At 41.1% G+C, this 25,275-nt stretch overlaps 1 protein-coding gene across 1 annotated transcript in view; it reads left to right on the forward strand.

The window, feature by feature from the left end:
- Positions 1-25,275, forward strand: part of DLEC1 (DLEC1 cilia and flagella associated protein) — a 73,424-nt gene that overhangs the window by 4,417 nt on the left and 43,732 nt on the right. The window contains exons 3-6 of the mRNA XM_081819517.1: positions 11,239-11,349; positions 12,683-12,873; positions 13,085-13,305; positions 14,114-14,192. Of these exons, the coding sequence (XP_081675643.1) occupies positions 11,239-11,349; positions 12,683-12,873; positions 13,085-13,305; positions 14,114-14,192 (602 nt within the window). The remainder of the gene's footprint in view (positions 1-11,238; positions 11,350-12,682; positions 12,874-13,084; positions 13,306-14,113; positions 14,193-25,275) is intronic.

The raw sequence follows: 25,275 nt of genomic DNA on the forward strand, positions 1-25,275 counted from the left end.
CCCCACAATTCTTTACACATCCTTGCTCCTTAACTTTGTGGCAGGTGAATTAGGCAGTGATCTCACCATGTTCTCTGAGCCATAAGGAAAGGGAGAGGAGCTGGGGGGAAGCTCAGGAAGGAAGATTTGCCTCTGCACTAAAGGTTACTGCTCTGAGTTAAGTAAGCTTCATCCTTATCTTACAGATGAAACTGAGACTCCACAAGTTTCGCTACCTTGTTCAAGGTCACCCAGCTAGTAAGTGGTGGGAGGTCTTTTAGTCAAAGTGGAATTTATAACTTGGAGTGGCTGATACACCATCCAAATAAAGAAAGATATAGGTTTGAGTTTTTTGGGTAGGGAAGGATATACTTAACATTAGAGCGTCTTCAGTAGTTCTAACCTTGGGGCAGTGCTGTCCTCCTAGAGGGCATGAAGAAATGTTTGGAAGCATCTTTGGTGTGCCAGTAAAGGGGGTGGGTTGTGTTCCTGGCTTTTAGTACTCCATGGGTCAGGGATGCTAAGACACGCTGCAGTGCTTAAGATGGTTCCACATAACAAAATATCTATCCCAAGATGCAAATGGTTTCCTGTTGAGTAACACCATAGGTGCCTCATTAAGTTCATGAGTTAGAAGTGATGAAATTACTTTAACTCCTTGGCATGAAGTCAGACTGAGAGATGCAGTGACTCACGATAAGTGTACTCTTAATCCCTTTCATTTCACTCACCACCCCACCCACCTTCCCTTTGGCAACCATCAGTTTTTTCTCTGTATTTAAGAGTCTGGTTTTTTATTTGTCTTTTTTCTTTGCTCATTTGTTTTGTTTCTGAAATTCCACATATGAGTGAAATCAAATGCTTATTGTAGCATTATTTACAAGAGCCAAGATATGGAAGCGCCCAAGTGTCCGTCAATAGATGAATGGATAAAGAAGATGTGGTACGTATATGCAATGGAATATTACTCAGCCATAAAAAAGCATGGATCTTGCCATTTGCAACAACGTGGATAGACCTAGGGGGTATAATGATAAGTACAAAAGGTCAGAAAGAGAAAGACAAAGATCTTTGACTAACTTTGATATGATGTTTTATATGGTGTTAGATAAGGGTCCAACTTCAGTCTTTTGCATGAGGATATCTACTTTCCCCAGCATCTTTTGTTGAAAAGACTGTTCTTTCCTCATTGAATGGTCTTGGTATCCTTGTCAAAAATCATTTGACCATATATGTGAGGGTTTATTTCTGGGCTTTTTATTCTATTCCATTTCTTTATATGTCTATCGTTATGCCAGTACCATATTATTTTGATAACCATAGCTTTGCAGTAAGTTTTTTTGGGGGGAGTGGGTTAAGAATTTTTTTAAGAGTTTATTTATTAGAGAGAGAGAGAGACAGAGATAGTGAGAGAGAGCACGAGCAGGGAGGAGAGGGAGAAGCAGGCTCCCCGCTGAGCCGGGAGCCCAATGTGGGGCTTGATCCCAGGACCCTGGGATCATGACCTGAGCCGAAGGCAGACATGCATAACTGACTGAGCCACCCAGGCGCCCCTGCAGTAAGTTTTTAAATTAGGAAGTGTGAATCCTCTGGTTTTGTTTGTTCTTTTTCAAGATTGTTTTGGCTATTGGGGATTCCTTGAGATTCCATATGAATTTTAGAATGGGTTTTTCTATTTCTGCAAAGAACATCATTGGGATTTTGATAGGGATTGTATTGAATCTGTAGATCACTTTGGGTAGTATTGACATTTTAGTATTAAATCTTCTAATCCACGAGCATGGAATATGTTTCCATTTATTTATGTCATCTTTAATTTCTTTCAGCAATGTTTTGTACTTTTCATTGTAAAAGTCTTTCACCTTTTTAGCTAACTTTTAAGTATTGTATTCTTTTTGATGCTATTTTAAATGGAATTGTTTCCATAATTTCCTTTCCAGATCGTTCATTACTGATAGAAATGCAACTGATTTTTGCATGTTGACTTTGTGTCCTGTTATTTTGCTGAAATTCATTTATTCTAACAGGTTTGTTTTTTTTTTTGTGGGACTTTTAGGGTTTTCTACATATAAGATCATATCATCTGCAAATACATGAATTTACTTCTTCCTTTCCAATTTGGATTCCTTTTTCTTTTTGCTTAATTGCTCCAGTTAGAACTTCCAGCACTAAGCTGACTAGAAGTAATGAAAGCAGGCATCCTTGCCTTGTTCCTAATCTTAGAGGAAAAGCTTTCAGTCTTTTACCATCGAGTATGATGTTTGCTACTGGTTTTCTATCTGTGGATTTTATTATGTTAGGGTAGTTTCCTCCAAGTCCTAACTTTTTTAGTGTTTTTATCATGAAAGGGCATTGAATTTTGTTTACTGTTATTTCTGCATCAATTGAGATGATCATATGATTTTTTTCCCTTCACTCCACTAATGTGGCGTATTACACTGATCAGTTTTCATAGGTTGAACTACGCTTGCTTTCCGGGAGCAGATCTCACTTGGTCATGCTATATAATCCATTCAATAAGCTGCAGGATTCGATTTGCTAGTATTTTGCTGAGGACTTTTGCACTGAGGTTTGTAAGAGATATTGGTCTGTAGTTTTGTTGTTGTTGTTGTTGTTTTGTAGTGTCTTTGTCTGGCTTTGGTATCAGGGTAATCCTGACCTTATAGAATGTGTAACTCTTTTTTTTTTTTAACTTAAGAAGAGTTGGTATTATTTCTTTAAATGTTTGGTAGAATTCACCAGTGAAACCACCAGGTCCAAAACATTTTTTGGGAGGGGGAGACTTTTGATTACTGATTGAATCTCCTTACTAGTTGTAGGTCAATTCAGATTTTCTATTTTTTGGGATTTTGTCTTTGTAGGTTTCATATTTCTAGGAATTTGTCCATTTTATCTGCGTTATCCAATTTGTTGGTGTAGAATTGTTTCTAGTACTCTTTTATAATCCTTTTTATTTCTGTGGAATCGGTGGTAACATCCCCACTTTCATGTCTGATTTTAGTCATTTGGGTCTTCTCTTTCTCTTAGTTGATCTAGCTAAAGTTTTGTCAATTTTGTTGATTTTTCTGAAGAACCAACTTTTAGGTTCATTGGTTTTCTCTGTTGTTTATCTGTTCTGTATTTATCTGTGCTCTAGTCTTTGTTATTTCCTTCATCTAGCTTTGGGTTTAGTTTTTTTAGTTTCTTAAGTTCTAAAGTTAGATTGCTGATTTGAGATCTTTCTTGTTTTTAAATGTGTTTATAGCTGTAAGTTTCCTCCTTGGCACCACTTTCACCGTGTACTGTAAGTTCTGGTATGTTATGTTCTCGCTTTCATTATTTGTCTCTAAGTAGTTTCTAATTCCTATTTGTCTCTAAGTAGTTTCTAATTCTAATTCCTCTAATTGTAATTGTGATTTCTTCTTTGATCTGTTGGTTGTTTAAAAGTGTGTTGTTTAATTTCCACAATTTGGTGAATTTTCCAGTTTCCTACCATTACTAATTTCTAACTTCATCCCATTGTTGTCAGAGAAGATACTTGTATGATATCTATCCTTTAAAATCTACTGGGGTTCAATTTGTGGCCTTACATATGATCTGGGAAATGTCCCATGTGCACTGGAGAAGAACATTAAGCTGCTCTTGTTAGGCAGTGTTCTGTCTGTTAGATCTACTTGGTCTATTGTGTTCTTCAAGTCCTCTGTTTCCTTACCTATTTTCTGTCTGTTTTTCTATCTGTTATTGTAAAAGGGGTACGGAAGGCTCCAACTAGTATTGTAGAACTGTCTATTTCTCTCCTCAATTCTGTCAATTTTTGCTTCATTATTTTGATGACCTGTCCTTAAGTGTCTAAATATTTATAATTGTTCTATCTTATTGTTATATTGAACCTTTTATTAGTATATAATGTCCTTCTTTGTGTCTTGGAAACTTTTGGTTTTAAAGCCTATTTTGTCTGATATTAGAGTAGCCACCCTTTTTGGTGTTTTTGCATCGAATACTATCAGTTACTTTTTGGTTACTATTTGCATGGAATCTTTTTTCATCCTTTCACTTACATTCTGTTTGTGTCTTGGATCTAAAGTGAGTCCATTATAGACAGCATATAGTTGGATCATGTCTTTTTAGCCATTCTACCAACCTGTCCTTTGATTGGGGAGTTTAATCTATTTACATTTACAGTAACTACTGATAAGGAGGGACTTCTGTCATTTTGTTATTTTTTTCTATATGCCTTATAGATCTTTTATCTCTTATTTCCTGCATTACTGTCTTCTTTTGTGTTGGGTCAGTTTTTGTGTGTGTGTCTGTGAAATGTTTAAATTCCTTTTTAATTTCTTTTGTGTATATAAACTGGTTTCTTTGTGATTACCATAGGGATTACATTTAACAACCTAAAGTTATAACACTCTAATTTGAATTTATACCAGTTTAACTTCAGTAACATACAAAAACTCTGCTTCTTTACAGCTCTATCCCCACCCTGTTAGGTTGTTGATGTCACAAAATTACATCTTTATGCATTGTGTGCCCAGAAGCATAAACTAACAATTCTTTTTTTTAAGATATCATTTATTTGAGAGAGAGAGAGAGAGAGAGAGAGCATGAGCGGGAGAGGGGAGGAGCAGAGGGATCCGCTGAGCAGGGAGCCCGATGCGGGGCCGATCCCAGGACCCTGAGATCATGAAATTAAACATTCTTGGGTTACTCTTATTTTGATATTGTTTCAGTTGCACAGGAGTATAGGCAGAGGTGACATATCTAAGGAAACCTAAGATAGCATGAGCATTTTCAAGTTCATTTCTTAGGATGTAGAACATGGTGGGATATTCTGGTAAAGACTTAAATTTGATAAACTAGGAAACAACTTTTTATGTGGCTCAGCCCTCTCATCTCTAAAAGGGAAGAATGTTAAAACTCGCTTTTGTGGTTATAGTAAAGATTATATAATGTTAAAAAATAGTGAAGCACTGTGTATGAATACAAAGTTCAAATAAATACGGTTATTGTTGTCCCAGACATGGTTATCTCTCATTGTAAAATGGAGCGCTGAGATAATGATCTAAAAAATTTTGTGATTTTTTTAAATTAAAAACTGGATATTTGAATCTAATAATGTGTGAACTCAAGAAATCAGATTCTCCCCCTTCTTGCCATTTTTGTTTATTGGTTTTGTTTTTGTTTTAATTGTAGGCTGTCTGTGCCAAGAGTCAGCCTGAGGTGTACACTTAAGGTCTTCTCATTTTCTGAGCTTTTCCCTGGGCATGTGCAGTCATGTTCTAATTTTCCCAACATCTGCAGTTGTTTTTGAATGTCCTAGTCTTTAATATCTGGTTCCCAAAAGGGTTTGAAAAAGGAAGGTCAAGGAGAGGAAAAAGGGACGGGGCCCTTTAAATTGCCTACAAGTTAAAAAAAAAAACCTAGAAGTGTCTTCTGCTGCAGGGGGAGGGGCTTGCATCAGTGGAGGCTGCTGGCCTCTTTGTCTACACCTCTGTGATCAGAAGCGGTAATAGGAAATCAGAGCACAGGTCCCTGGTATTTGGAAGACGGAGTCCTATTTGCTCACCCAGGCTCCCACAAACTACGCAGGCTGCGCCAGGAACGTGTGCACAGATGCTCGCCATAGGAGTTGGATGGGAGCTGGGTAGCTGCTACTCTGCTAAGACTTGGATTGACCTCCAAGTCTTCCTAGACTCCAGGGTTCCAAACTAGTTACATTAGAGTGCTTCTGCCAGTGCAGTTGTTGCCTAAGTGCGGAGAGGATTTCTGGTGCCTCCTGCTCCGGTCGTCACAGAGTCCCCTCTTGATGGTTCCTGGATGGCCTTTCGTTCCATAGGATGGCTCTCCTGTTTCCTTGTGACCAGACTCAGACTCGTTCTGGGCAGCAATACCACAGAAGTGGTGGGGCCCTCTCCTCGCCGCAGCAGTCAGAAGGCACAGGTGTTATTAACCTGGATCACCTGGTCAAGTTGGCATCTGCTGGGGTTTGTCTACATTAAATTCTCCAAATTAAATTATAAAGGATGAGTGTTCGTGGAGAGGTAGCCTCAGATTTCGCCGATTCTCCTTCTCAAAGCTCCATCACTGCCAGCATTCACGGAAAAGCCTTTATTTCAGTCAGTCACCTCCATTATCAATTTATTTGCTAAAGGAATTGGATTGTTTTTCCTATAGACTTGTCTGTAGTCTAGATTTTGCTGATTTCAACATTGTGGTGTCGTTTAACCTGTCTTCCTGGTTCCTGTGTTTCCTGCAATTCGGTAATTAGTTCTAGAGACTTCGTAAGGTTTAGGCTCAGTTTTTTTGTGGAGCAAGGGGCAAGACCACTTCATAGGTTGTGCTGTGTGCTGTCTTCAGGAGGTCTGTGATGTCTGATGTCTCTCCCTCCATGATGCTGGTGGCCTTTGCCTGGATCTATTATTTCATTAGGGGTTGTAAATTAGGACAAAATGCTAATGGTACTGGTACTTCCATAAAGAGAAACTTTTCAGCTACTACTATGATAACCCCAAGGTATGAATGGGCAGGATTAATTCTTTCCCCTTATTTGCCAGTTTTTATTTTTATTATTTTTATTATTTTTAAAATATTTTATTTATTTATTTGACAGAGAGAGAGAGCACAAACAGGGGGCATGGCAGGCAGAGGGGGAAGGAGAAGCAGACACCCCACTGAGGAGAAGCCTGATGCGGGGCTCGATCCCAGGACTCTGGGATCATGACCTGAGCCGAAGGCAGACGTTTAACCGACTGAGCCACCCAGGTACCCCTATTTGCCAGTTTTTAAAATAATGAGTTCGGGGGCACCTGGGTGGCTCAGTCGTTAAGCGTCTGCCTTCAGCTCAGGTCATGATCCCAGGGTCCTGGGATCGAGCCCCACATCGGGCTCCCTGCTCTGCAGGAAGCCTGCTTCTCCCTCTCCCACTCCCCCTGCTTGTGTTCCCTCTCTCTCTGTCTCTCTCTCTCTGTCAAATAAAATCTTTAAAAAATAAATAATGAGTTCGTTCCCCTAGCATCTTCCAAAGGTGACCAAAGAGGTTTGTTGGTTGATTTTCAGTATCATTATGAACTCATGGATTTCATAACTACAGTTCTATTTATGATCTTTATTAATGCTCAAGTTGTCCCGTCTTTGGCCAGTTAGAGCCTTTTCAAGTTCTCTCCTAACTCTTTTGATACAATAGCAGTTGTCTTTGATAACTTCCTTATTTCCTGGAATGGTCAAATGTTCCAGGCTTATCTTATTGCCCCAGACCTGGAATCAGCCATTTCTCCAAGAAGGCCTGGTTCCTTTTATTGTCCCCAAAGACTTTGATCTATCCTCCTGCATCTCTGAAAGTCATCATTTTCCAGTGCAATAGGCAGTGGGGACTGTGCTTTTAGGGTCAGGAGACCCAGCGTATCTGTGGCCCCGAGGGAAGGAGAAGCGGAAGGTGTATTGGCTTGGAAAGGCATTAGACTTATGGGGTCCTACTAGGGACCAGATGCTATGCAAGATGCTTTGTATGGGTTATCCCACTGAACCCTTCCAACAACCTGTGAGGTAGGTTTTCTCTCCATTTTATAGCTGCAGGAAACTGAGAGAAAGGATCAAATGACTTCCCTAAATTCCCACAACACAGAAGAGCTGGGAGCCAGGTTTGGACTTGAGTGAGTCTGCTGTCAGAGCCCGCCTCTCTTCTACCAGGAGCGGGAGGAAGGATTGTTGACCAGACCAGGCAGGGTGTCACACAGGTGTCGGTGACTTCCCGCAGGGCGTGGCTCTGGGCGCGAGGCCCTGGACTTGGTCAGGCCTGCCACCTCAGAGGCTCAGCACAGCAGACAGTGAACATTCAGTTGTATTCCGTATCTCCTGTTCCTCCGCCTCCAGAGCAGAGTCATGTAGCTGCCAGGACCCTCGCTCCATTGTGGATTTGGCAGAGATTGTTGGTAGCAGATTCTCGGGAGCTATTATTGGTTGCCTGTTGTCCCCCGAATCCCGGGAGTCCAACACTGTTCCTAGGATTCTATTGGCTAGAGATCAAGGGGGATGAAATAATTGGTTGTTTTTAAATGAAAGTGAAATAAAACACTGCGAACTGAGAAACAAACCCGAGTCAGGGGAGTTTTTCAATGACCTTCATTTTGTCTTTTTACCCAAGATAATGTTGTTATAATCAGACATTATCTGCCCTGGTTTCTCAGCCTTCTGGTAACGTTTCTCTTTTATTTCAAAAGTAGCAGAAGTAGAGATCTTGATGCAGTTCCACGGACATCCCTCTGGTTCCTGCTTCTGGTTGGGGGAAAAGGGCGAGGTGACCCAAGAAACTTCTTTATACCTTAGATGATTGGTGGGGAGGACATGCCTCTGAAACTTTTCTTATTTGAGGCACAGAGGCAGCCTTTCTCTGTTTGCTAATACAAATGTCACAAAGTGGGGGAGCCTGGGTGGCTCAGTGTTAAGCGTCTGCCTTCGGCTCAGGTCATGATCCCAGGGTCCTGGGATAGAGCCCCGCATCGGGCTCTCTGTTCAGCGGGGAGCCTGCTTCTCCCTCTCCCACTCTGCCTGCTTGTGTTCCCTCTCTCACTGTCTCTCTCTGTCAAATAAATAAATAAAATCTTTAAAAAAAAAACCAAAAAACAAATGTCACAAAGTGGAAAACATATGTAAATTCTCCAGACAGAGGGGGAAGATCAAACATTTTGTGCTTTCATTCCCTTCTGTTGCTGATAAATTGTCCACATTATCTCTTGGGGAGTGGAACAGAGCCAGGTGCAGGAGCATAGGGTCGGTGCAGGAAGCCCACTCTTCCCGGGTGGAGGAGGATGCTCACAAGGCCAGTGAGGGGTGTTCCAGGCCGGACATGGAGAGGGACTTTCCAAAGAGCTGACACACAACCTGCCCCCTGCTTCTGCAGACGTAACACCTAACTGTCCACAGCCTGGGGGAGGACTGCGGAGACAAGGGTATCAGAAGAGAGAGGCTGGGCGCCTGGGTGGCTCAGTTGGTTGGGCGACTGCCTTCGGCTCAGGTCATGATCCTGGAGTCCCGAGATCGAGTCCCGCGTCGGGCTCCCTGCTCAGCAGGGGGTCTGCTTCCCCCTCTGACCCTCTTCCCTCTCACCCTCTTCCCTCTCGTGCTCTCTGTCTCTCATTCTCTCTCTCTCAAATAAATAAATAAAATCTTAAAAAAAAAAAAGAAGAGAGAGGCTACATCTTCTCACATGGCCCCTGCCCTTTGTGTGGAAGTTTTATCTTGTAATATTTCAAATAGGCCGTCACCAAAGTCCTTGGGAACTGGGCTGGAACAGAACTTGGCATTCCTGCCACCCCCTGCTGAGGTCTCTGTATTGCAAAGGAGAGGCGAGGCATTTCCCAGAATGCAACTTTTCCCCATGGTTCCATGTTAGGTCACTCATGAAAGGCTCTTGGTGAGTTTTGGAGGAGGAGGAGGTCACTATTCTCCAGAAGCAGTAGCAGGCAGATGACTGAGCAGCTCTGAGTTTCACAGCAGCTTCCAGATAACTTCTTGAGAAGCCCCTCCCTCAGTGCTGCTGTCTTAAGTTGGTAGTGATAGTCTCCCTGACCTTCGATCTCCCATTCCATAGTCCCCTGCATTCAGCCCCTTTATATATGACATACAGAGAGTGATTTCTGTTTTCCTCGCTGAACCCTGACTATAAAAGGAACTAAGCCAAACCTTGAAATTCCTAAATTAATAAATATTATGGGAGAAACATTTATTCTTCGTTTGTCTCACCCTTGGTTATAGGAAACCTCTGAAGGGCAAGGCCATGTTGATTAATGGAGCAAGCAACGAAGTTTGAAAACTTCCTGAGTCTTCCATTCATCTTATTTATTCCTGAGTTTTTATCAAAGTGTTAATATTCATGGTTTTAAAAAAATCAAATAGTTTAGAAAAGCTTCTAATGAAATATAAAAAGCCTCTACCCATGCATGTCATTATAAAGTTGTCCAAACCCATAGATCTCCAACACCAAGAGTGAACTGTAATGTAAAGTATGGACTCTGTATGACAACAGTGTGTCAGTGTGGGATCATCAGTTGGAACAGATGTACCACTCTGGTGAGGTGTGTTGATGGTGGGGGTGGCTGTGCATGTGTGGGGCCAGGGGCTCCATGGGACATCTCCATTCCACCCAATTTTTCTATGAACCAAAAAGTGCTCTAAGAAATAAAGTCTAGGGACGCCTGAGTGGCTCAGTCGGTTAAACGTCTGCCTTTGGCTCAGGTCGTGATCCCAGAGTCCTGGGATCGAGTCCTGCATCGGGCTCCTTGCTCAGCAGGGAGCCTGCTTCTCCGTCTGCCTGCCTCCCCCTGCTTGTGCTCATTCTCTCTCTCTCTCTGACAAAGAAATAAGTAAAATCTTTAAAAAATAAAATAAAATAAAATAAAAAATAAAGTCTATTGAAAAAAATCCTCCACGTCACCTCTCCCAATCTCAGCCCACCTGCCAAAGGTAGCCATTTTTAGCTTTACTTCTTCTGGATACCTCTAAATAATATGTCTCTCCTATTTTTCCTTGGCTCATAAGCCATGGATATTAATGACTAACTTCTCACTCTATTAAAGGAGATTTTCTCTCTCATGTGTCAGTGGATCTGTTGGGGGTTGGCTGATCTACCTGGGCTTGGCTGGCTAGACCAGCTTTAAGCTGTGGGCCCAGCTGAACTTGCCTCCTTGTTACAAATTAGGCTCAAGTCTGCTCCACATGGATTCATGCTGGAGTCCAAGATAGAGAGGCAGGAACTCTTCTCAGGGGCAGGGAAGTTCTCTCATGAGGATGGCAAAGGCACAAGAGAGAAGGCTCAGCTGTGCAAACCCCTGCCAACATCTCATTGGCCAAAGCACATCACATGGCCAAAGTCAAGGGCAAAGGCGTGCACTCTGTCTCTAGTAGAAGGAACTGCAAAGTCCTATGGCAAAGGGTGTGGATACAGAGAAGGGTGAAGGATTGGGGCCATTTCTTTAATCTACCATACTGTCCTTAATTATATTTTATTAATAGACCTTTCCTTGAGTCACACAGTATTTTAGCTCAAATAAGACCACAGCACAGCCCTGACTAATGGTTGGCCTCTGTGAAGTGGCTGGTCAACATTTGCTGATTAATTTCTGAAATCTCGAAATGACCACATGCATGTCATTATAAATTTGTTCTTGGTCCTTGGAAAGAATTTTGTAAGATGGTTTAGATTTGGAGGATGAAAAAGTTTGGGGTGCAGGTTCTTTAACGTCAGTTTGGCTTCAAACACCTTTGTCCTTCTTCCCTTCTACGTAGCAAAGACTATGTTCAGATGGTGTGTAGACAGTGAGTTGCTACAGAAACACCATTTGATCTGCCCGGATGATTACTACAGTGACAGAGTGCCATTTTGCTCTGCACCTAAAGGTAAGGCTTCTGTCTCTGCTGGGGCCTCTGCTCTCATTCTCGGGAAGTTCTTTAGGAACGCGACCACTGTGGCCACCTTTGCTGCCATTTCCTCATTGATTTTTTTCCCCTTTTGTTTAATTTTGATAGTGACTCTTAGGAGGGTCAGCTCTAAGCATGCCACTTCCTCTCTGACTCCCTAACACCTGCAAGACAAAAGTCTCAACTCCTCCACGTGGAATTTGCGCCCTTGTCAGCTGTTCAACACCAAGAGAGATGAAAATGCTTAGAAAAGTAGTTGAATGACCCAAGAGAGGGAGGGACTGAAGATAGATAAAGGAGCAATTTCCTGCTGCAGCCAGAACATGGACCGTGGGGTTCTTCCATACCCCACGTAGGAAAAGAGCAACTGTACCTTCTTTGAGTTTGGTGGGCAGACTGGATAGGGAGGCAGAGAAGGATGTGTATTCGTATGTGTGATGTCGGGCCAGTTTCCTGTGATGCAGGAGGCAGGATCTTCTGAGAGTGAGTGGGGTGGGAGCTGGATTGTGGGTTTAAGCAGGGAGGTAGACTTTTGGCAGAGTCTGTACAGATAGGGAGAAGTTGCTCTGTGGATCCATTGGGCACATATCCGGATGGCCCAGTGGTGCCAGGTTTGGAAGATGAGCTCTCCAGGCACCCCAGTCAGTGGGACTTTGATGACCTCTGAGGCTTTGGAGCTAAGAAGGCATTTGGGGTGGGAAGACTGGGATCCAGAGAATTGAGGGTGCTCAGGAGAACAGAGTTCCATTGACAGCCTGAGCTGTGTAGAGAGGGCAGGCCAGAGAGAGGGAGCAGAAGTAAGCGTCGCGTGATACTAAGCCACTTACTAGTGCGAAGTTAGTTGGGAATTCACCTTCTGCAGATAGGTGAGGGTAGAGTTAACATGCACTGGGGATTTACCAGGTATTGTACTGGTACCAGTTCTCGCTAGCAATGGGTGTTCTCCTTTAACCTTCTGGGGATGATCTTAGAGGCGTAAAAAGCTAATACAAACTTTGATTCCTCCTGTGAGCTTTTTGAAAAGCAAGTTTACATATGGGGAATGCGTGAGACAGACAGACAGTAGTCTACTCATGTTCTTTGGCCATGTTCGACAATCAAACAAATATGTAACACTCTAGTCCTAAGTCTCAAGTACACAGTATAAGTTCCAGGAGTACTTTATACGTTAAAGAGCAGTTATGTCTAGTGTAGTGAATGTGACAGTTGAAGGGAAGGTACCAAGCTAACTGTGGTCTTGGTGGTTTTATAGTCATCTTAGAAACGGCCACTGCAGTCTGTGGCAGCTCAGTTTGATTCCTTGGTGCCGTAGGTGTCTCCGTCCCCGGATGTTCAAAACTCACATTCAGTTGTGAGAAGCGGTCCGTCCCCAAGAAGCACCTGGCCAAGAAGCTTGAGGCTTCCTGCAAGAAGACGCTCATTAAGTCTCAGGACGAGTTAGACTACACTGTGGACAGCCTGACGGGGGACTTGTGTTCAAAGGCCAAGCGCAAGGCCGTCAAGGTTGGTGTGGAAGCCCGTGCTCGGTGGTGTGTGGGGACAGTGGGCACAGGGAGCCGTCGAGGGGAAGGAGTTCCCGGTGACACAGGAAGTTGCGGGTCTGCAGCGAAATAGGAGAGATTGCGTTGCTTACCGGGGGGTCATGCAGTTGGCCCAATGTCAGCACACACAGTCCCCCGGCCTGTCATGGACTCTATTTATTTGTGTTTCAAAGAAGGCAGGTCCAACCAAGAATAAAAAGTGGATGAGCCACTTACACGTGCCTCAGAGAGAACTGGAGCGACTTCTGCTTGCCAGAATGGAGAGTCGGAACCACTTCCTAAAAAACCCTCGGTTTTTCCCTCCTAACACTCCCTATGGAGGCAAGTCTCTTCTCTTTCCTCCGAAGAAGCCAGTACTGACAGGAGATTTCCAGGGTGGAGATTTGAAGCAGAGGTGGGTCTTTCCTTGTCTTGGACTTATCAGAAAGTTGGACGTGTGGGAGTAAACCCAGAAGGTCCTGGGTCTGGTCTGGACTTTCTGGGGAGGTGGGAGAATGGGATGTCAGTATCAGAACAGAGCAGGTCTTCAGGGCTCCCCACAGACCTGGCCTTTGGACATCCCCCAGAAGCCTGGGTTTGTGCTTTTCTGACCTGCCGGGGTTTTGAGGGATCGGGGGTTAGTGCTGGTCCCCTGCTTTCATCTGACAGTCTTGGTCTGTAGCCATGTTCTCTTCCCTTGCACTCATATGTCTTGGAATATGACCCTAAAAATAAAAATATTTAAAATTTGATTAATTGCAAATAATACATATAAATTGTGATTTTTTTTCAGAGTGCCTTTGGCTTATTTTATTAATTGTCCTTATGAAGGGAATGAATGGTTTCATGGGTTCATAGTTCATAGGGGACTTAAAACGATTAACACTTATTAGTCAAATGATATCTTTTTTATTAAGAAAAATTGGACTAATATATGCAAAGAAACACAGCACCTATATAAAAAACCCAGTCATGATACTGGTGTAGAAGCTTCCAGAGTGGAAGCTTCCTATATGCATATTGAAAATGAACCACACAGCTGCACATATCTTCACGAAGATTCTATCGTACGGTAAAATTATTTTGTTGCCTGCTTTAACAATAGGAACAAAACCCAGTAAATGACATATTGTGATTATCTTTGGCAGTTTGGGTGTATTTATTTTGCACAAATCACATGGGTGAAACTAACAGCCTTTCTCCCCTCATTTGCCCTCTCACAGCTGTGCTGATACTCCAGTGTTTCTAGCTAAACCATCAATCGGATTTTTCACAGATTATGAAATTGGGCCAGTTTATGAGGTAAAAATCTTATTTCTTTCCAGCTCGCCCTTCATCAGCTTCCTTATGTTTTGAAGTCATTCATGGAATTAAAGCCATATACAAAATTAGAGAAAAGACTGTAATAAACCCTTGTGTGCCCATCACCCACCTTCAGTAATTATCTGCTTTCTGCAAATCTGGTTTCATATATCACTCCCACAACTTCTTTGTGTGTGGGTCTATGTACACATGCATACACTGCAAGTGTTTTAAGGAAAAGCCTAGACATTGGGTCATTCTTTAGTTAATACTTCAGTATGTATCTCTAACAGGTAAGCACTTTTACAAAATAACCATTATCGGGATGCCTGGGTGGCTCAGTCAGTTAAGCATCTGCCTTCAGATCAGGTTGTGATTCCAGGGTCCTGGGATCCAGTCCCGCATGGGCTCCCTGCTCCGCGGGGTGCCTGCTTCTCCCTCTCCCTCTGCCTGCCACTCTCTCTCTCTGGCAAATAAATAAATAAAAATCTTAAAAAAAAACTAACCATGATCACACCCAGGAATATTAACATTAATTAATATTAATTAATATTAACTAATATTGATCCACGTCTGATTTTCCTCCATTTGTTAAAAAAAAGTCAGTTTACATTTGGTTTATTTGAATCGGAATTCAAACACTGCATTTGGTTAAAATATCTCTTTTTTTCTCCTTTAGTGGGTAATAACTCCTCTACCCCCTGCTAGTTTTTCCCCCAAAGTGACTGTTTATGCTGCCATATGCAGTGAGTGAGATTTCTGGTTGTTCCACATCTTCACCAAGACTCAGTCTTTTTCATTTTGACCATTCTGAAAGGTATCAGAGATCACTCATTGAGCACATTTTCATGGGTCTGTTGGCCATTTGAATATCATCTTTTGTGAACTGTTGGTTAATACCCATTTTTTCTATTGGGTTATCTCTGTCTTTTCTTTACTGATTGATAGAATTTTTACTCATATAATAGATTTGAGTTCTTTTTCTTGTTATTTGTATTACAAATATCTACTCCCAGAGTTTGCCTTTTCATTTTTTTCTTTTATGGAGGTAGAGCTGACACACACTGTTATGTTAGTTTCAGGTGTACGACATAGTGATTCAACAATTCTGTGCCTTATGCTGTGCTCACCACAAGTGTAGCTGCCATCGGTCACCATACAGCACATATATTATAGTGCCATTGACTGTGGGCCCTGTGCTGTGCCTTTCGCCCCCCTAACTTATACATTCCATAAGTGGAAGCCCATTCCACCCCTTCCCCTTCACCCATTTTGCCCCTCCCCATTTCCTCTCCCTGCTATGAATGAACCATCAGTTCATTCTTGGTATTTATAGGTCTGATTCTGTTTTTTCTGTTTGTTTGTTCATTTATTTGTTTGTTTGTTTTTAAGATTCCACATTTAAGTGAAATCATACAATATTTGTCTTTGTCTGACTTATTTCACTTAGCGTAATACCCTCTGGGTCTATCTGTGTTGTCACAAATGGCAAGATTTCATTCTTTTTTTTTTTATTAACATATAATGTATTATTTATTTCAGGGGTACAGGTCTGTGATTCATCAGTCTTACATAATTCATAGCGCTCACCATAGCACATACCCTCCTCAATGTCCATCACCCAGCCACCCCATTCCTCCCATCCCCCTCCACTCCAGCAACCCTCAATTTGTTTCCTGAGATTAAGAGTCTCTTATGGTTTGTCTCCCTCTCTGCTTTTGTCTTGTTTCATTTTTCCCTCCGTTCGCCTGTGATCCTCTGTCTTGTTTCTCAAATTCCACGTATCAGTGAGATCATATGATAATTGTCTTTCTCTGATTGAGTTATTTCACTTAGCATAATACCCTCTAGTTCCATCCATCACTGCAAATGGCAAAATTTCATTTTTTGATGGCTGCATAATATTCCATTGTATACATATACCATATCTTCTTTATTCATTCATCTGTTGATGGACATCTAGGCTCTTTCCATAGTTTGGCTATTGTGGACATTGCTGCTATAAACATTGGGGTGCAGGTGCCCCTTCAGATCACTACATATTTATCTTTGGGGTAAATACCCAGTAGTGCAATTGCTGGGTTGTAGGGTAGCTCCATTTTCAACTTTTCAACTACATTTGTATCTTTGGGGTAAATACCCAGTAGTGCAATTGCTGGATCATATGGTAGCTCTATTTTCAACTTTTTGAGGAACCTCCATACTGTTTTCCAGAGTGGCTGCACCAGCTTGCATTCCCACCAACAGTGTAGATTTCATTCTTTTTTATGGCTCAGTAATATTCCATTGTATGTATGTACCATATTTTCTTTATTCATCTACTAGTGGACATTTAAGTTACTTCCATGTCTTGGCTATTGTAAATAATGATGTAATAAAACTAGGGGTGTATACATCTTTTCAAATTAGTGTTTTCATTTTCTCTGGGTAAATATCCAGTAGTGGAATTACTGGATCATAGGGTAGTTCTATTTTTAATTTTTTGAGGAACTTCCATTCTGGCTTTCACAGTGGCTGCACCAATTTACATTCCCACCAACCAAAAGTGCATGAGGGTTCCTTTTTTTCCATATCCTCCCCAACACTTGTTGTTTCTTGTGTTGTTAATTTTAGCCATTCTGATAGGTATGAGGTGATATCTCATTGTGGTTTCGATTTGCATTTCCTTGATGACAAATGATGCTGAGTATCTTTTTATGTGTCTGTTGGCCATTTGGATGTCTTCTTTGGAAAAATGTCTGTTCAGGTCCTCTGCCCATTTTTTAATTGGATTATTTGTTTGAGTTTTTTGTTTGTTTTTGCTGTTGACTTGTATAAGTTCTTTATATATTTTGGATACTAACCCCTTATCAGATACATCATTGGCAAATATCTTCTCTTATTCAGTAGGTTGCCTTTTCATTTTGTTGATGGTTTCCTTCACTATGCAAAAGCTTTTTATTTGGATGCAGTCCCAATCATTTATTTTTGCTTTTGTATCCCTTTTCTGAGGAGACTATCTAGAAAAAAGTTGCTAAGGCTAATGGCAAAGAAATTGCTGCCTATTTTTTTTAGGAATTTTATGATTTCAGGTCTCACATTTAATCCATTTTGAGTTTAGTTTTGTGTATGGTGTTAGAAAGTGGTCCAGTTTAATCTTTTGCATGTACCTGTCCAGTTTTCCCAGCACCGTTTATTGAAGAGACTGTCTTTTCCCCCATTGTATATTCTTGCCTCCTTTGTCACAGGTTCATTGACCATATAAGTGTTGGTGTATTTCTGGGCTCTCTATTCTGTTCTGTTGATCTGTGTGTCTGTATTTGTGCCAGCACCATACTGTTTTCATTATTATAGCTCTCTAGTGTATCTTGAAATCTGGGATTGTAATACCTCCAGCTTTGTTCTTCTTTCACAAGATTGCTTTGGCTATTCAGGGTCTTTTGTGGCTCCATACAAATTTTAGGATTATTTGTTCTAGTTATGTGAAAAATGCTGTTGGTGTTTTTTTTTTTTTTTAAAGATTTTATTTATTTATTCATGACAGACAGAGAGAGAGAGAGAGAGAGAGGGGCAGAGGGAGAAGAAGGCTCCCAAGGAGCAGGGAGCCCGATGCGGGACTCGATCCCAGGACCCTGAGATCATGACCTGAGCCGAAGGCAGATGCTTAACCATCTGAGCCACCCAGGCGCCCGCTGTTGGTGTTTTGATAGGGATTGCATTGAATCTGTAGATTGCTTTGGGCAGTATGGATGTTTTAATAATATTAATTCTTCTAATCCATGAGCATGGATTATCTTTCCATTTGTTTGTGTCATCTTCAGTTTCTTTCATCAGTGTGTTATAGTTTTAGAGGTCTTTCATCTCTTGGGTTAAGTTTATTCCTAGTTATTTTATTCTTTTTGGTGCAATTGTAAATGAAATTGTAATTTCTCTTTCTGCAACTTCGTTATTAATTACAGAAATTCAACGTATTTTTGTGTATTACTTTTGTATCCTGCAACTTTACAGAATTCATTTATTCTAATAGTTTTTTGGTGGAGTCTTTAGGGTTTTCTATATATAGTATCATGTCATCTGCAACTAGTGACAGTTTTACTACTTCTTTCTTATCAGTTTGGATGCCTTTTATTTTTCATCCATTGCTGTGTCTAGGACTTCCAGTACTATGTTGAATAAAAGTAGTGAGAGTGGACATCCTTGTCTTGTTCCTGATCTTAGAGGGAAAGCTCTGTTTTTCACCATTATATATGATTTTAGTTGTGGGTTTGTCATATGTGACCTTTATTATGTTGAGGTATGTTCCCTTTAAACTCAATTTTTTTAGAGGTTTTCTTTTTTTATCATGAATAGGTGTTGAATTTTGTCAAATACTTTTTCTGCATTTATTGAAATGCTTCTGTGGTTTTTATCCTTCATTTTGTTAATGTGGTGTATCCCATTGATGGATTTTCTGATGTTGAACCATCCTTGTATTCCCTGAATAAGTCCTACTTGATTGTGTGAATGATACTTTTAATATATTTTTGGATTTGGTTTGCTAATATTTTGTTGAGGATTTTTGCATCTGAGTTCATCAGGGATATTTTTCTTTTTCTTTTCTTTTTTTATAGCATCTTGGTCTGGTTTTGGTTCAGAGTAATGCTGGCCTCGTAGGATGTATTTGGAAGCTTTCCTTCCTCTTCTATTTTTGGAATAGTTTGAAGAGAATAGGTATTAACTCTTTTTTAATGTTTAGTAGAATTTACCTGTGAATCCACTGGGTCCTGGACTTTTGTTTCCTTGGAGTTTTTTGATTACCAATTCAGTTTCATTACTAGTATTGGGTGTGTTCAAGTTTTTTATTTCTTCCTGATTTAGTTTTGGAAGAGTGTATGTTTCTAGGAATTTATCCATTTCTTCTAGGTTGTCCAGTGTGTTGGCATATACTTTTTCATATTCTCTTATAATCCTTTGCATTCTATGGATGTCAGTTGTTACTTCCCCTTTTTAATTTCTGATTTTATTTATTTCAGTCCTCTCATTTTTTTTCCTGATGACTCTGGCCAAAGGTTTATCAATTTTGTTTTTTCAAAGAACCAGCTCTCATGGGGCGCCTGGGTGGCTCAGTTGGTTAAGCGACTGCCTTTGGCTCAGGTCATGATCCTGGAGTCCCGGGATCGAGTCCCACATCGGGCTCCCTGCTGAGCGGGGAGTCTGCTTCTCCCTCTGACCCTCCTCCCTCTCAGGCTCTCTGTCTCTCATTGTCTCTCTCGCAAATAAATAAAATCTTAAAAAAAAAAAAATTTTAAAGAACCAGCTCTTGGTTTCATTGATCTTGTCTATTGTTTTTTAGTGTATTTCATTTATTTCCACTGTGATCTTTATTATTTCCTTCCTTCTACTAACTTGGGGCTTTGCTTGTTCTTTTTCTAGTTCATTTAGATCTAAGGATAGCTTGTTTGTTTGAGCTTTTGTGTTTCTTGAGGTAGGCCTGTATTGCTCTATATTTCCTTCTTAGAACTGCTTTCACTGCATCCCAGAGATTTTGGACCATTGTGTTTTCATTTTCATTTGTCTCAGTGTATTTTTTAATTTCCTCTTTGATTTCTTCATTGGCCCATTGGTTGTTTAGTAGCATGTTGTTTAGCCTCCATGTGTTTGTGTTTTTTTTCCAGCTTTTTTCTTGTAATTGATTTCTAGTTTCATACTGTTGTGGTTGGAAAAGATGCTTAATATGATTTTAATCTTGTCAAATTTATTTAGACTTGTTTTGTGGCTCAACATGGGATCTGTCCTGGAAAATGTTCCTTGATGTAAGTGGGGTCTTAAAGCCCCCTACTATTATCATACTACTGTCAATTTCTCCCTTTGTATCTGTTAATATTTGCTTTATGTATTTAGGTGCTTCAGTCTTGGGCATATAGATATTTACAATTGTTATATCCTCGTATTATATTGATCCCTTTATCATTATGTAATGCACTTCTTTTTCTCTTTTGTGATATAAGTATTGCTATCCTGGCTTCCCCCTCCCCTACTTCCATTTGCATGGAATATATTTTTCCATCCCTTAGCTTTCAGTGTGTATGTGTCTTCAGTTCTGAAGTGGGTCTCTTATTGGCAGCATATAGAGGGGTCTTGTTTTTTTTATCCATGTGTCACCCTGTGTCTTTTGATTGGAGCATTTGGACCATTTACATTTAAAGTAATTATTGATGTAAATATGTAAGTAAGTATGAACTTATTGCCATTTTGTTGTTTTCTGGTTAGTTCTTGTAGGTCTTCTCTGTTCCTTTCTTCTCTTGCTATCTTTCCTTGTGGTTGATCACTTTCTTTATTGTTAAGCTGGATTTTCTTTCTCTTCATTTTTTTGTGTATCATAGGTTTTTGGTTTGTGGTTACCATGAGGTTCATATATAACATTCTAAGTATAAGTTGATGGTCACTTAAATTTGAACACATTGTAAAAGAACTTCATTTTTATTCTTCCCTCCACACTTTATGTATATGTTATTATATTTTACATCTTTTTATTTTTTAAAGCATTTTTTAAAAGATTTTATTTATTTATTTATTTATTTATTTATTTATCACAGAGATAGAGATAGATAGAGCACAAGCAGAGGGAGCGGCAGGCAGAGGAAGAAGCAGGTTTCCCACTGAGCCTGATGCGGGACTCGATCCCAGGACTCTGGGATCATGACCTGAGCTGAAGGCAGCCGCTTAACTGACTGAGCCACCCAGGCATCCCTATTTTATGTCTTTTTATTTTGTGAGTCCCGTTAGCTAATTTTTAAAATATAATTGATTTGACTTCTTTTGTCTTTTCAACTTCATCCTAGCTTTGTAAGTGATGACTACACTACCTTTACTGTGTGTTGCCTTTTACTCATAAAATTTTTTCCTTTCATAATTTCATTTCTAATTATGACTTTTTCTTTTCCACTTAAAAAGATCCCTTTAATATTTCTTCTAAGGCCTGTTTGTGGTGATGAACTCCTTTAACTTTTATTTTTCTGGGAAACCTATCTTTCCTTCAATTCTGAATGATAACCTTGCTGGGTAGGGTATTCTTGGTTGTAGGTTTTTAACTTTCAACACTTTGAATATATCATGCCACTCTCTTCTGGCCTGCAAAGTTTCTGCTGAAAATCAGCTGATAAGTTTATGGGGGTTTCCCTTGTAGTAACTAGTTGCTTCTCTATTGCTGCTTTTAAAATTCTGTTAATCTTTGACATTTTAATCATTACATGTCATGGCGTAGACCTCTTTGGGTTCATCTTATTTGGAGCTCTCTGTGTGTCCTGAACCTGGATGTCTATTTATTTCCTCAGTTCAGGGATGTTTTCAGCTAGTATATCTTCAAATAAGTTTTCTGCCCCTTTTTCTCTTCTATTTCTCATACCCTTATAATGCTAGTATTTGCTCACTAGAAATTATCTGAGAGATCCCTTAACCTGCCTTCTTTTTTTTCTTTTTGTTGTTTAGCTTGATTGTTCTCCACTACCCTGTTTTCCAGATTGCTGATCATTCTGTATCCACTAATCTGTGGTTGATCCCCTCTAGTGTATTTTTCACTTCAGTTACTATATTCTTCAATTCTGATTGATTCTTTTTCATATTTTATTTCTCTTTGTTGACATTCTCACTGAGCTTCTCCACCCTTCTCTCGAGTCTGGTGAGCATCTTTATGAACTTTTGAACTCTTTATCAGATACACTGTTTATCTTCATCTCATTTAGTTCTTTTTCTGAGGTTTTGTCTTGTTCTTTCATTGGAACATATTCCTGTCTCCTCATTTTGCTTGACTTTCTATGTTTGTTTCTACAAATTAGGTGGAAGTTACTTCTAAAATTGAAGGGATGATTTGATGTATGGTCATCCCCGTGTAGACTGTGTGTGCCTAGTGACTGTAGAGTGTAGGAATGCTGACAAGACTGTCTTCATCTTTGGCCCTCCATCTTGTTCATGTTCACCAGATGACCTCTCTTGGGGTTATGTGTTCTGAGCCCCTTGGAGATTAATATACACACCTTAGAAATGCTACCAAGGCTGGGATGGAGGGAGGCTTGCTTTGGCCTCCCATGAATCTGATAGAGATAACATAGTCTTTCCCCTTCCTGATGCATACATAGATGGCACCACAAGATCTAATTTAAGGTTAGTTGTCAATTAGGTGCATGCAAACCCTTTGATCTCACTACAGAACCCTTCTGCATGTCCCTTCACTTTATAAAATCTGTGGACTAAGATCCAGACTTTGTGGAAGATAGCCATGCAGCTGCCTGAATTGTTGCCTCCCTGTTCCCCCCGTCAGTAAGTTACCCTGAATAAAACTCTGTAAACTGCATGGAGTCACCTGCTTCGTTTTCTAGCCTCAAAGTGCCTTCTCAGTTTGGAAGATACTTTACTATCCCTCCCCCACTTTCTAATAGACTGGCTGGCTGGACCTGTGGCTGTCATGGGCTGGGGTCCTGGTGCACTCCAGGACCTCTGGAACTCTCCTGGAGGGATGGCAAGAGTTGAAGTGGGTACAGGCTGGGGTGGTCCTGGAACACTCTGTGCAGAGGGCACCTTGGCAGGATAGCTGAAGGTGAAATGGATATAAGCCAGGGGGTCCTGGGGCTCACTGTACAGAGAGTACCCTGGGAGGACAGCTGAAGCTGAAGTGGGTGCAAGCTGGGGTGTTCCAGGATGCTCTGCACAGGGGTGCCCTGGGAGGGGATGCAACTGGAGCTGAAGTGGGCATGGATCAGGACGTCCTGGGTGGTCCATGCAGGGGCACCCTTGTGGGGTGGCTGGAGCCAAGGCATGGCATGGGCTGGAGTGTCCTGGGATACTTTGCACAGGGGTACCCTGGTGAGACAGCTGGCACTGAGGTGGGAAGGGCCAGGGGTTTCCGGGGCACTGTGCCAAGGGTGCCCTGGCAAGTCTGGAGCAGAGGTTGGTGCCAGCCTAGAGTGTTCCAGGTTGCTTTGCACTTGTATCACCTTGACAAGATGGCTGGAGCTATAGTGAGCACCGACTGGGGGTGTCCCGATGTGCAATGTGTTGGGGTCACCTTGGTGGGATAGCTTGGCTGGTATGTGCTAGGGGCCCAGGGCTCACAGAGGCGGCAGGCCAGCTACAGTGCCCAGACCCTGCTCTTGTCTGTGCTATTAAGATGGAAAGGGAGTATAAACTGTAGGGCTTGCCAGCTGAGGGGTTTCAGCAGCTCCCACTGTTCAGCAGAGTTCTAGGACTGGATCCTTTATATTCTAGTTGCCCTTTTGAGCTCCATCTTTTTTTCCTGTGTCTTCAGTACTGTCCCTCCCTGCTGCAGCTTGCAGCATCAGGGGTAGCGGTTCCCATTGTGCCTCTTTCCCATCTCTCTTGCTTTTCTCTATGTGGTCTCTATCTTTTGTTGTATAGGAGCTGTTCATTTGGCCCTCAGGTGTAGATTTAGAGCATCTGTGGAGGAAGTGAGTTCTTGGTCTTCCTACATTGCCATCTTGGACCAGAAATCCCTGTACCTGCTTTTTAAAAATGCCATTTATTTATTGAAACTGCAGTTTCTGACATCCCGGATTTGGCTGGTTGCATTATTGTGGTGACATTAAACATGTTCCTTTTTTCCTATTTTCTATAAACTTACAGTTTAGATATAGATGTTTGATTAGATTCATGTTCAGTTTTGTTTTTTTTTTCTTTTTCGGTGAGAATAATTCCTTGGTGGTGCTGTGTATTCCTTATTGCATCCCATCAGAAGGAGTGTATCTGCTTTTCCTATTACCAGTGAAGAATGGCTTCAGATGTTGTGAGCCTGATCCATCATTTATAAAGTTTTTATCAACCTTTCTTATATTGGCTTTCAAAGCCTTACATGATTGTTACCTAGATCCATTTTTTTTTAAATAAAATTAAGGGTTACAAATTTGTGATTTCTAATTCTGTTATTCCTTCTGCATTTATTAGCTGTGATTTTCTATTTAAAAAGAAGCTTCACTTCATATCCCTTTCCCCTCTTCCTTATGCTCTCCTTGCCCCTATTGGTAACTATTTTTATTAGTTCTTTTTGGAATCATAAGTAAATACATGGGTATATTTGAGCTCCCACTTCTTCTTACTGTCCTCGGCATCTTGCTTGTTTCACTTAACAGCATATCCAGTGATTCCTCTGGGAGTAGTTATAGAGACTGTCCTGATTCCTTTTTCCCAGTCTCCTTCATTTTCATGCCAGCCTCCAGCATCCTAGGGAATAAGACCAAGACCAAGCTTAGTAGTTGCCACCTCTGCTCACCAGATCTAATCATGACAGATCTCATGACAGATCCTTTATATATACGTAAATTGTACCTTACAGTTTATTTTTTTAAAATTTTAAAAAGATTTTATTTATTTATTTGGGAGAGAGAGAGAGCACATGAGGGGGGAGGGTCAGAGGGAGAAGCAGACTCCCTGCTGAGCAGGGAGCCCGATACAGGACTTGATCACGGGACCCCGGGATCATGACCTGAGCCGAAGGCAGTCGCTTAACCAACTGAGCCACCCAGGTGCCCCTGTATCTTACAGTTTAAAGAGCACTTGCAAATCCATCATTCTTTTTTTTTTTTTTTTAAAGATTTATTCATTTATTTTAGGGAGAGAGAGCACGTGCAAATGAGGGGAGGGGCAGAGGGAGAAGGAAAGAGATCCTCAAGCAGACTCCCTACAATAGAGAATCCTGGCAGACACCACTTTGACCAAGTGATTAAGTTTTTTAAAAGATTTTATTTATTGTCAGAGAGAGAGAGAGGCAGACAGAGGAAGAAGCAGGCTCGCCGCTGAGCAAGGAGCCCAATGCGGGACTCGATCCCAGGACCCTGGGACCATGACCTGAGCCGAAGGCAGATGCTTAACTGACTGAGCCACCCAGGCATCCCCAAGTGATTAATTTTAACATCACCACTAATAAGACACTTTGATATCATATGCCCCCAATATGATGTACTGAGAAGGGCACATCACTTATGTGGTATTCTTGCAAATAACGCATAACCTCAATCTAATCATGAATAAACATTAGACAAATCCAACTGAAGGCCATTCTACAAAGACATTGCACAAAATAACTGACCAGTGCTCTTTAAAAGGCTCAAGGTCGGGG

This window comes from Leptonychotes weddellii, chromosome 1, assembly GCF_054177405.1.
Source record: "Leptonychotes weddellii isolate Sample4059 chromosome 1, ASM5417740v2, whole genome shotgun sequence".
NCBI lineage: Eukaryota > Metazoa > Chordata > Mammalia > Carnivora > Phocidae > Leptonychotes > Leptonychotes weddellii.